Below are 12,209 nucleotides of genomic sequence, written 5' to 3' on the forward strand. Positions count from 1 at the left end.
CACTACCTGGAGGCCTCCACAAAAGACTCCAGCAGCTTAGGCCTGGGTAAACACTGCCCTCTGGTGCCTGCCGTCGACTGCAGCGCCTACATCTACCTGTGCCACGAGGGCGAGGGGGAGGGGAAGGCCACGCTGCCAGGCGAGTGCTGCCACTCACATTTTGTCGACCCGCTCACGGGGCTCGAGGTCCGCAACTACAGCCATGACGACTACACCGCGGATAAGATCGTCGAGATACCGAGCAACGACGAGGGTGTGAATCTTTCTCCAGCTCCGGGGGGGCCGATTGTGTCCAAACAAACCCTGACCAGGAAGGACGACCCTCCGTTTGACCTCCCAGAGAAGTACGTGGACGTGACTCCAGATGACACCTCCAGCGCAGAGCAGAAAGGAGACGTTACCGAAAGAGACCCGATCATGGAGGAACTCACAGTGGAGGAGGAGGCTGTGACGAACGTAGCCCCTCCTTCTCCGGCCAACACGGCCGTCCCATCGGCCACGGCCGAGCCTGACTGGGAGCTGAGTCAGACGGTGGATAGCGGTGTGGACGGCTCCAGCGTCAGCCTGGTGGATGTCCTCGACTGCAGCGACGCCGACGACGACGATGACATCACCGATGACATCACCGACGTCACCTCAGGGATCTTCGCAGACGAGGCCGGCGACCTGATCTCCTCGCCGGTGGCCTTGAAGCCCCTGCAGAAGCAGGGGGGGACCCCCGATTCCATGGACTCCATGGACCTGCCTTCGGGGGCAGGCTCTTGCGAAGGGCTCAGCCCCGCATCCTCACGGCCCTCCAGCTCGCCCAAGGCGGTGGATAGCGGCTACGACACTGAGAACAACGAGAGCCCAGAGTTTGTCCCCAAAGAGCCCCACGAGCACAGGGACACTCTGACGAAGCCTCCCCTGGACATCAGTGTCATGGAGGAGGAGGAAGACGTGCAGGAGGGTGAGGCGGAGGTGGTGCCCAGTGACGGTGAGCCAACCCTGGGGGAGGAGGTGGCGGAGACAGACCCTCAGACTGGGGACCAGGCGTTAGTGTCACTCAGTGACAAAAACCCTTACAGAGACTCCGCCTACTTCTCTGACTATGAGAACGAGAGACTGTCCAGGGACGAAGGAGATGGACTGCTTTCAAAAGAAGAAGAAGAAGAGGATAAGGGAGGTGAGGAGGACAGGAGAGAGGAGAGGCTGATCGAGGAGGAAGAGAAGATGGAGGAGAGAGAAGCCCGTCTGGAGGAGAACCAATACAGCGACCCGGAGATGAAAAGCGGGTCCCTTAAAAGGGTAGAGCTCTTTGACAGTGACGGCCCTTTCCCCGACTCATCTCAAGTCAACTCCTATCTCTCCTCCTCCCCTTTGGAGAGCGAGGGATGTGTGATGGAAGAGCGTGCCCAAGATGAAGGGCTTGGGCTGGGATTGGAGCTTCCCGGAGAGGAGGAAGGGCCTGAGTGCTCCATTTCCATGGGCGAGGCCGGCTTGGAAGAATGGCCTTCCCAGGAGGAGAGCTCTTCTCTGGGGGACTGGGCAGCCGAGGTGGTGGGGGCCATGGAGGAAGCACTGGGAGCTCTCAGTGGAGACCGCTGCACCCTCTTAAACAGCTCTACAGAACAGAAGGATGGACAGGAGACGGAGGAGGGAGAGGAGGGAGAACAAGCCGAAATGGAGGACCCCGATGAAGCCTTAGTACCTGACATGCTGGAGGACAAAGACGGCAGCGTAATCAGCTCTTACGAGATACCGAGTGACAGCTCAGAGACCGTGCTCAGAGAAGCAGACCACGACACACTGGCCACGCATGGCTCACACCCCACCCCCACCTCTCTTCCCCCTCTCTCCTCCTCCTCTCCCCTTCGCCCCCCCCCGGGGGAAAGCCTCGAGGCTCGTCAGACGGCCGACGGGGGCGAGGAGGCGGATGAGGAGGACGGCGACACGGACGACAGCGAGGAGTCGGACGAGGAGCTGCGTGTGTACAGGGTCCAGGAGCAGAGCGCCGGCGAGGAGAGCGAGGAGGAGGAGTTCCACCCGGTGCCCATCGTGGTGAGCGACTGCAGCGACGCCCACAACCTGCGCAGCCTCCTCAAGATGCCCGCCCTGCTGACCGACACGCTCTGCGACGACCTGGAGCGCAAGAGGAAGGTTGTGTCCTTCTTTGATGACGTCACGGTCTACCTGTTCGACCAGGTGGGTGAGGATTGGTCACATTGTTACGGTTCTTCGTTATGTTTCATGATCCAATTATAACGCTGTTTCCCCTCTCCCAGGAGAGCCCTACCAAGGAGCTGGCAGAGCAGGTCTTCCCCCCTGTGGGGGGGTCCAGGGTGTCGGCTTCACAGGGCAGGTCTTCCCCCCCAGAGAGGGCCAGCCACACTTCTGACGACTCCTCGGATGGTAACATCTCTGAGGAGAGTAAGTAGAATCTCCAACGTCCACGGCAAAGTGTATGAACATACTCTACATCAAGAAGCCTCACACATCTCCTTTACCCCTCTGGTCCTCTGCCCATCCTCACAGGTGCAGGGTACGAATGGGAGGATGACTTCCCATTGCTGCCTCTGCCCACATCCAAGATGGCCGACTCAGATTCCCTTGTATCCAAGCTCAGCTTGCCCCCCACCACCAAGGCTGCGGAGCCCAAGCAGGCGCATTACTCTCGCTTCACCGTGTCTCCCTCCAGCGTCACTCGCTTCTCCATCACACACGTGTCCGACTCGGACATGGACACCGCTGGTGGTGGGTCTTCTCTGACAGGGAACATGTTCTAGAATATTCTATCGTGCTGTGGGAAACACTGATACCCAGTAGCAGTTTAGGAAGCTCCTTCTGAAATCACATGTTTGAAATGCTCCTTCATTGTGCGTGTAGTTTAAGGGTGTCTTTATCTTGTTAATATCGCTGTATGAACATCTCTCCATCTCTCTGTCTGTCTTTCTCTGTCTTGCAGGGAGCAGTGAGGAAGGGGAGAGGGAGTAGATTGACTCTTTCATCCAGGAAGTACATCCAGGAAGTACATCCAGGAAGTACATCACACTCCAGAGTCTGGACCCACCCCTCTAAGAAGATCTGTTGTATTTGTGCTTTTGGGACGTCAGGTTTTTGAACACTAAGACAGTGCTTCTTATCTTGTCCAGACAATTTGAGAATGGAGTTCCTCTAGTCACTCCGAAAGACAACAGATTTAAAAAGAAAAAAAAGAAGAAAAAAAAGAAACAACATAATACTCAAGAGTAATATATGTTGCAAAGACCTTGAATGCAGGATGAAAATCTTTATCATTGCATCTGACATATTTTTGGTAAGGGAGAGAAAAAAAGGACAATGTTTGGAACGTATCACTAGTTTACCACCGTGTTCACCTCTCATCTGTAATCTATTTAAGTAGAATGAAGAAACCAGCATGGCGTAAGCTGCTGGTGACAGAATAACACCATGGACACCACATTGAGAGGGGAGAAGAGAGAGATGGGAGAGAGGATCGACCCACTCCCTTTCCCGCTCCTTATCAGAGGATTCGTTCTAGAACTTCTGACTGTACCAAGGACTTAGTTGGAAGAGATATTGCATTGCCATAAATTATAAATGTATCACAAGTAATATAATGTTACATGTTCAAACAGCTCTGGATCAAGTTAGGACACTGAGGTGAACAAACACACAGTTTAGGCCATTCAGAACTACTGTTTGTGTGAAAGTGGTTGAGGTTCTGTAACATTTTGTGGTTCCACGAGTGGAACTCTACTGCACCATATGTTTGGACTGTATCACAGTCACCAGAACCAGGCTCCTGTCTAGCCCCTGTCAGAGCCACAGGCTCTGGCCCCTGTGTACATACCGTGGCATACATGTGAACACTTGAGAGCTGTATCAACATGTCTATGAGTCTTGCATTCACGTACGTGTCACTGTGGGCTCGAGAAGCATATCGTATTGCCATGCGTCCTCAACATATCGCTCTTCTTTTCTCTGGCTGGTCACGTTTGAAGCCGAGCGGGGATTCGAAGCCTGTTTCTATTCCTTGTGTAAAGCTCAACACCTCATCACATGCTGTATACTGGCTGTACACATTTTGGCCGCATGGTTTTACTGTGATCCAAGTCATATTTGGACTATTGTGCAGTTCATATTCAGACAAAAATATTTGTCTTTTCACAAGAGCAGTTTCAGTTCAGAAGTATTAAGAACAAGCTAGATAATACACTGATACAGTAGCATATTTTATAGTAAATCCTTTGGTGAAATCACTTTCAAGATATCAAGATGCAATTGGATGAAGGCAGGAATAAATGTGTGATTTTAAGGTGGTCGTCTTTAGTATGTTTAGTTTCATGCAAAAACCAGATTAAAACCCCCAAAAATTACTTACTGAGAATAAGCAGACGTTTGATACATTTTCACAGCAGAACTATTTCTGATGTCTCAAAGTACGCTGTATGTTCAGCTAGGGATGGTATTATATCATTGTGGGTTAGTTCTATGATTTCAAACATACTGGACTATAGACTTCCCAGTTTCCTCATGTGTGTAGAACGTGAATGGTTCAAAAGGAACAAACGATTTTAGCTTAGCATAGTTTAACAGCACTATTCAAGCCTGTTAGTCACTGGACCAGGGTGCCAAGCCAACAGACCCACACGAAAGCAGAAAGTAAGTTATTTATTTGTCTTCGGGAGCTTTATCATGTTCTGTAATAGTTTAGTAATAGTCCCATCTAAACAGTTGTCTGTACTATTTTTGTAAATCCAAAAAGTATTTTAAGAATATCTGGTGACATGTAGAGGGTGTGAGTGAAAGGAACCGTTTGTGTTTATTGTTGCCAAAGATGCGTACGGACGTCAAGGGCAAACAACAATGGAAGATACTGGGGCGTTAACCCTTAACGGAGGTGAGCGGGAAGCAGATTTGGCCTTGTACTGATCGTGGAATACGAACAGCACCACGTCTTAGGGAATAAGTCTTTGGTAATATGTGCCCCCATGCTGACTCGGCACATAATTACTTTCTCTACCTTACTGTATATGAAATATAAATAAAGTCTGTTTTACACGTTACTGTTCGTCGTCATTTCGTAGGACACATTCCTCCTTCGCACCAGCAGGTATGCAATTGTGTCATAGTGACGTTTCACGTTTCCACATTTGACAAGAGCAACCGTGTCATTGCAGATTAAACACATCGGTTTTGTGCTCCCCACTGGCAGCACAAATGCATACTTGTCAGCCCACTCTGTCTGAAATTTGTGATTTTCGGAATCAACTTTTCGCATTTTGGCGGGTTTGGTCACGCCATGATTTTCGCTAAGGAAGAAACAGGTAGGCCTACCGTTAGCAAATCGATTAGCTACTTGTTGCGAATGACACACACAACCTGCGTGACCCACAGAGGTTGCGGCCAACGTTGAATGAGTGAGTTGTTATGGTGATTACAGTTAGCTCCTGATTGGACCTTTGGATTTACATTTAGTCATTTAGCAGACGCTCTTATCCAGAGCGATTTACAGTAAGTACAGTAGGGTGAAGAACCGGTCTAGAACCTCCCCTTCGACCTGCTCAACCATGGATTCAGCATGAGGGAGGCTGGACAGAGAGTTCAGCCCAACCTGAGCCGCTTCACTTCTGCACCCATCATCCGTACATTCAGAAATGAGAAGCAGTAAGTTATCTACATCTACTTTAAGCTCTTTATGCAAGTATACTGTAGCATACTGTAGTATACTGCAGTCCCACAAGTAGCCTGAGAAGAGCTAAGTTACTCAGTGATTGTTGGCCGATGTTGCAGGCTTTGTTCATTCAATACCGATATAAATTCTGACAAATTCTAAGCTTTTGGGAAGACAATACATGTCAGACTTATACAATGAATTTGTAATGTTTGTCTGAGAAGTGCACCATACCTGAAGAGAGATGTGAGTGTTGTGACGTTCACAGCAGACTGGGATGGTTGATGTTGTATATGACTTGATACTATAATCCTAATCAAATTTATAATCAACAAGTTACACATTTACCTCCAATACAAAGAAATGGACATCATTTTTTTCATCAGACTACATACCACAGGATTTAAGGATACACACCAGGAAGGACTCAAACATCAGCAGTGTTTCTACCTGCACACCAGGAAGGACTCAAACATCAGCAGTGTTTCTACCTGCACACCAGGAAGGACTCAAACATCAGCAGTGTTTCTACCTGCACACCAGGAAGGACTCAAACATCAGCAGTGTTTCTACCTGCACACCAGGAAGGACTCAAACATCAGCAGTGTTTCTACCTGCACACCAGGAAGGACTCAAACATCAGCAGTGTTTCTACCTGCACACCAGGAAGGACTCAAACATCAGCAGTGTTTCTACCTGCACACCAGGAAGGACTCAAACATCAGCAGTGTTTCTACCTGCACACCAGGAAGGACAAACATCAGCAGTGTTTCAGAAAGATAACCTGGTCAACATCCCAGCCATGATGTCCCAGTCCCACCATGAGCCACTACACACACACACTATACACACACACACACACACACACACACTACACACACACACACACACACACACACACACACTATACACACACACACTATACACACACACACACACACACTATACACACACACACACACACACTATACACACACACACACACACTACACACACACACACACACTACACACACACACTACACACACACACTATACACACACACACACACTATACACACACACACACACACTACACACACACACACACACACACACACTATACACACACACACTATACACACACACACACTATACACACACACACACACACTACACACACACACACACACACTATACACACACACACACACACTATACACACACACTATACACACACACACTATACACACACACTATACACACACACTATACTTTCTTAGTGTGTTTATATCAGCTCGTCCTTCAGTGTTTGCACTGACTGTAGACATGAAATGCGCACTAGATGTGGGGCTCGTTGCAGTTACTTTCTGGAAGTGTCCATTGCACGGTTTAGGAAACATTTAAGTTTTTGTGGCAAAAGACACTTACCCCTTCATGCTATCAAATGTTGGCAGCAATACAAATGTAACAAGTTTATGAAAATACTTAAGGTTTTTGCTACCTAGTGTAGCCTATAGTAGAAGGTCAGCTCAACAGTCATAGACTACTACGAAGATGTCAGGTCACCCCTTTTACTAGCTAGCTATGTATAGCAACATGATGATAGCATTACCTTTAAACAAGCCACAAACGTATGTTGTATTTTAATCGATGCAATCTTTAATAATGAATCACGTTAAATTCTTTTATTTATTCATTTATTGTTTGTTTTTTACAGATACAGTAGTGTCAGTTGTGTTTGTCCTTTAGTATAGTAACGTGAAAATATAGGTGGCCTACACCCGATGGAAACTGGTGTCTCCAAATATTTGAACATTATGGACATTAATTGAAACAATAGGTGTGGAGGTGATAGCCTATAGTTCAATACACTGCCCCGTTGCGGCGGCTGCAAGCACACTTTACAATTTGTACCCTCTAGTTTAATCGTTATTTGTGATATTTGTCTCTACTTTGTGATTTTGTTTAGGCTATATACAAATACATTCTTAATGAGATTCTAGTACATGGCAGAAAATACATCTGGAAAATCTTGTTACAAATCCCATTTTATGTTGCCTTGTTTTGGTAGGCCTACTTTTTACAGTACATGATCCATGAACACTTTCAAATGTCAAAATAACACTGAAAAACATTTACCTCACAAATGAAATGTTATTTATGTATCTATTGTACAACCCATTGTCATCTTAGTTACTCCAACATTCACACTTTTTGACCAAACTGCGTGTAAAAGTCAAGAACTTTCCTCAAGGTCCTTAACTAATGGTCAGTTTATTACCCGGTCTCTTAACAGTGGGGCTCAACCTACTATTTCCTATTACACAAAGCTGTATAAGTAAATTCATCGTAAGGTTAGGCAAGGTACTGAATGATGGTTGGTTAGGTCTTGATGTTTGAATAGCCAGCTCCAGAGGTATCTGGCTGACTGAGAAGGGGAGGCTGGGCCTCTAACTGGGGAGGGAAGGCTGGGCCTCTAACTGAGGAGGGTAGACTGGGCCTCTAACTGAGGAGGGTAGACTGGGCCTCTAACTGGGGAGGGAAGGCTGGGCCTCTAACTGAGAAGGGGAGGCTGGTCATCTGCTGCAACAGGCTGGGGCTGGTCCTCCTCCGCAGGGTCACTGCAGCAACAAGAGAACAGGTGGACAAGATGTCACCAACACACCAGGAAACACTGACAGCATGTCTTGGATGTAGGGGACAAAACACTGGCAGCATGTCTTGGATGTAGGGGACAAAACACTGGCAGCATGTCTTGGATGTAGGGGACAAAACACTGGCAGCATGTCTTGGATGTAGGGGACAAAACACTGTCAGCATGTCTTGGATGTAGGGGACAAAACACTGGCAGCATGTCTTGGATGTAGGGGACAAAACACTGTCAGCATGTCTTGGAGGTAGCAGGACAAAACATGCTTCATTCAGCTGAATAGAGGTGAAATTATGGAGACCAAGTCATGCATGTGAGGCGACATGTTTTTTCGCTACAGTTATAATGGTCAAACATGCTGAATGTTGCAGTTTACCGCCCAAATAACCTTCACTCGTGATTGGTCTGAGAAATAAAGGTCAACATCCAATCATGAGGCGGAAATGGATGAGGTTAGATCTTGTGAGAGCCACAGCCAATGAATGTGAGGCAGATCATGACAGAAGATGTGACAGAGCAGGAAGTCAACAGAGCTGGACAGGAAGTAAACAATGCTTTGGCTGAAGGAATCATTCCACTTACAAAGGGTCCTGTTCACTCAAAAGCGGGCAAACTCAGGCCCCATACTGAAATAAAAAGACAGTCGTTGGATATGAACATCCTTACTCTTCCCAAAGTGTATTTCATTCATGTTAAACACAACTGTATATCTATAACCACTGCACACACATAACACAAGTACAATTTCTTCACTTAACACTACAGAAGTTAAAACTATACAATACATTCGAGCCATATGGATTATTTGACACGTACAGAAGAGTGAACGGAATTGTAGTTGTCAAATAAACAGATTGTTGTTGGTTCAATACATTTCCCAGAAGTCTGTTTGGTTTGTCCTACTTAAATCAGAGTTAAGGTTGAACTGTCCATCATACGACGGCTTCTTCTCAATCGCATCAAACAAGAAATTACCGGAACAAAGTCTTAACAGAAAAGAGAGGGGAGAAATTTGGACGAGCAAGCACACACAGAGATACGAAACGAACTCACACACCACAAACAAACAAACAAAATACGCAAGTACGTCCCACAAACACATTTATGGACGAAACAACATTGAAATGGACCAGCGGTGTGCAGGACGCAGAAGGGGGCGGGGCTTACGTGTGCTGAGGAGGTACCTGTAGCAGGCGCAGGCGGAGCTCTGGGGGTCAATGGCAGGAAAGAGGAGGATGCAGTACCCCCCCCCCCCCCCCACACACACACACACACACACACGCACGCACGCACGCACGGGAACACCCTCAACAACAACCTTTTTTATGAAAAGGTCATTCATCTAAAAATAATCAACAAAATAGTTGTTCTGACAGGGCCAGTCTCTCTTCTCTCTTCTCTCCCTCCATCCACACACACCCCGTCCCCTGCCAGTCCCTGAACAGGGACTCCCCTGAGTGGTGATCCAGAGATCACAGGTTCAAATCCTCCCTGTGTACTTCTCTATGGATAAAAGCGTCTGCTAAAGGAACACCAGGTCATATCCCTGACGTTTATGCCTCAGGGCTCAGACTGTTGTTTACCAACTGGGCTGAGGTGGTAGGCAAATCACTGACCTCCCTGGTTAGGAACATTTCTCGTGAGACCAAAGAGGATTTCCTCATTATGTGGTTATAACAGATCCCTTCAGTCACACAGGGCCCCTCAGCACAGGAGCGTGCTAAACAACCTCTAAACAGCCTCTACCTCATTTGCAACATCACTTGCATGGCCGACGTAAGCAAACAATGCAAAGCAGACATACAGGAAGGTGGTTGTGCAGGTGGTTCAGGGCAGGAAGGAGGAGGATGCAGTACGATTGGTCTGTACCTCAGGTACAGGACCACCCCCCCTACACACACACACACACACACACATGCAGGGGAACACCCTCAACAACAACCTTTTTTATGAAAAGGTCATTCATCTAATAATAATCAACAAAATAGTTGTTCTGACAGGGCCAGTCTCTCTTCTCTCTTCTCTCCCTCCATCCACACACACCCCGTCCCCTGCCAGTGCCCTGAACAGGGACTCCCCTGAGTGGTGATCCAGAGATCGCAGGTTCAAATTCTCCCTGTGTACGTCTCTATGGATAAAAGTGTCTGGTAAAGGAACAAAGTGTTTCTCTAAATGAGCAGGTTTGTTGACCCCACATGCTCCCCCTCTGAGGTCAGGCCTAACTCTGACTCTAGAGGAGCAGCACAGGACACAGGCTCTGCTGGATCAGTCCTTCACCTGCCAGGGTCACGCCCTCAGACCCCCTGGGCAGCACTCCAGCTGGGGGCTGGGGGGTGACACCAAATGTGTAAGTGGAGGTTGTGTCGTCTAAGCATGTGAGGGGGGGGGGGGGTTGAGGCCAAGAGGGAGAAAGCGTTGATAGGGTGTTTGATTTCTGAAGAGTACAAAGGTTACCATGGAGACTCATATCAGATTATGCTTGTAGTATGTACAATTTAGAGAATTCAGTTTAGTTTTTTCCCCATGTTTCAATTATACTCTGCTGTTTAATTGGTTTCCCAAACATCCTAACTGAGCTACTACAAAAGTGCCTGTTTTACAGTACCTCTCGTAATTCAAGGTATCAAATTCCTAAGATGCAAAAGCACTCATACTGTTCCATTTGTACATTCTAAGAATATACATGCACAAGATTTCTCAAATTAAGAACTATTTATTCAGGTTTTTAAGAGTAAAAAGTCACCATACATTTGAGGTAATTTTCAACATTACACTGTTTTGGTGTCCCCAAAGCATGCATATCAATAATTTGTACAATATTCTGATCTTTTTACAACAAAAATGAAACCACAAAATAGAAATATAATGCTTGTTATTGATCGCCACAGAGAACTGATGTGCTGCAGGCAGATGTGCCACTCATACCTGAACCTTTAGTCTAGTGGACGAAGAAGAAACACTGGCAGCTTCCAGTCGTTCCACTTTTGTCTCTAAATGTACCAGAACAGAGATGGACAGGGATGGGCAAAGCTTGGGGGAGATGGGTTAGGTCGCACAGAGAGATGCACACACACACACACACACACACACACACACACAGAGACAGAGACAGAGACAGAGAGAGAGAAAGGGGAGGGTGGGGGAGCCAGAGAAAGAGCAGAGACAACACGTAGCAAGGACAACATTTGGGTTGGTGATGGAGGCACACAGAGCTGGATACACGTGTCCTCCTCTCTCTCAGCAAGCTGTCATTATCGTGTCAAAAGCTCTCAAAGGAGATGTCCAGGTAAAGGGGACATTGCAGAATATCTCACGGGGACAGGATAGTGGAGAGTGTGTCTGACATACAGACAAACAGACTAGTCTTTATTTGACCACATGGACAGACTGGCAGAGATCACAGCTGCTGACACAGAGATCCATTACAGAGGACAGAAGCACAACAAGGCTGAATGAAGTTTCAACCACAAACTAACCCCTCTTCCTTCCAGGTCGCAATATGATCAGTTTAAGTATTGCAGACCGAGATGCATGTGATACAAATCAATGACAAAAGCCAGTGTGTCTACAATCCAATTGTATTATTGCTATCAAATTTAGCCATCTAGGCTTCACTAAATAACAGACCTCGGCAACGAAACATGCCGCTAATTGCATTGCGTGTTAATTGATAATCGTATAACTTGCAGACAAAACTGTTTTTAAAGGGGTGTGAATGGGAGAGTTTGTTAGCACACAGTGTTGTTTAGCACCTTTGGAACGTGGGGTGAAGGGGGTGGGGAGAGGCAGAGGGTTTTTCTTTCATGCATGGACGCTAACCTAGCCTAGCACTGCATCTTTTCCAGGGGTCAGGGTAGGTTGTCCTCATTCAGCCTTGGTATCGTATTCAGACAACAACAACGAATCCTCAAAAGGACCCCTA

The 12,209-nt window shown here is 47.2% G+C and overlaps 2 protein-coding genes across 6 annotated transcripts in view; one reads left to right on the forward strand and one right to left on the reverse strand.

Annotated features, from left to right (window-relative positions):
- Window positions 1–5,048, forward strand: part of aatkb (apoptosis-associated tyrosine kinase b) — a 32,218-nt gene extending 27,170 nt beyond the window's left edge. Inside the window, 4 exon segments of the mRNA XM_062474281.1 lie at window positions 1–2,184; window positions 2,265–2,409; window positions 2,515–2,733; window positions 2,945–5,048. The exon segment at window positions 1–2,184 is cut by the window's left edge and continues 1,405 nt beyond it. Coding sequence (XP_062330265.1) covers window positions 1–2,184; window positions 2,265–2,409; window positions 2,515–2,733; window positions 2,945–2,973 — 2,577 coding nt within the window. The 3' untranslated portion in view covers window positions 2,974–5,048.
- A 2,278-nt stretch (window positions 5,049–7,326) lies between these two features.
- baiap2b (BAR/IMD domain containing adaptor protein 2b) overlaps window positions 7,327–12,209 on the reverse strand; it is a 45,644-nt gene continuing 40,761 nt past the window's right edge. For 3 of the 5 annotated variants that reach the window (XM_062474219.1, XM_062474213.1, XM_062474212.1), the window contains 2 exons: window positions 8,067–8,258; window positions 7,327–7,860 (listed from right to left, as the gene is read on the reverse strand). In XM_062474219.1, the coding sequence (XP_062330203.1) occupies window positions 8,192–8,258 (67 nt within the window). In that variant the 3' untranslated portion in view covers window positions 7,327–7,860; window positions 8,067–8,191. Of the gene's footprint in view, window positions 7,861–8,066; window positions 8,259–8,282; window positions 8,914–12,209 lie in introns of those variants that run through there. The other 2 variants (XM_062474216.1, XM_062474217.1) reach the window with 2 other exon arrangements.

The sequence above is a fragment of the Osmerus eperlanus genome, chromosome 12 (assembly GCF_963692335.1).
Source record: "Osmerus eperlanus chromosome 12, fOsmEpe2.1, whole genome shotgun sequence".
Taxonomy (NCBI): domain Eukaryota; kingdom Metazoa; phylum Chordata; class Actinopteri; order Osmeriformes; family Osmeridae; genus Osmerus; species Osmerus eperlanus.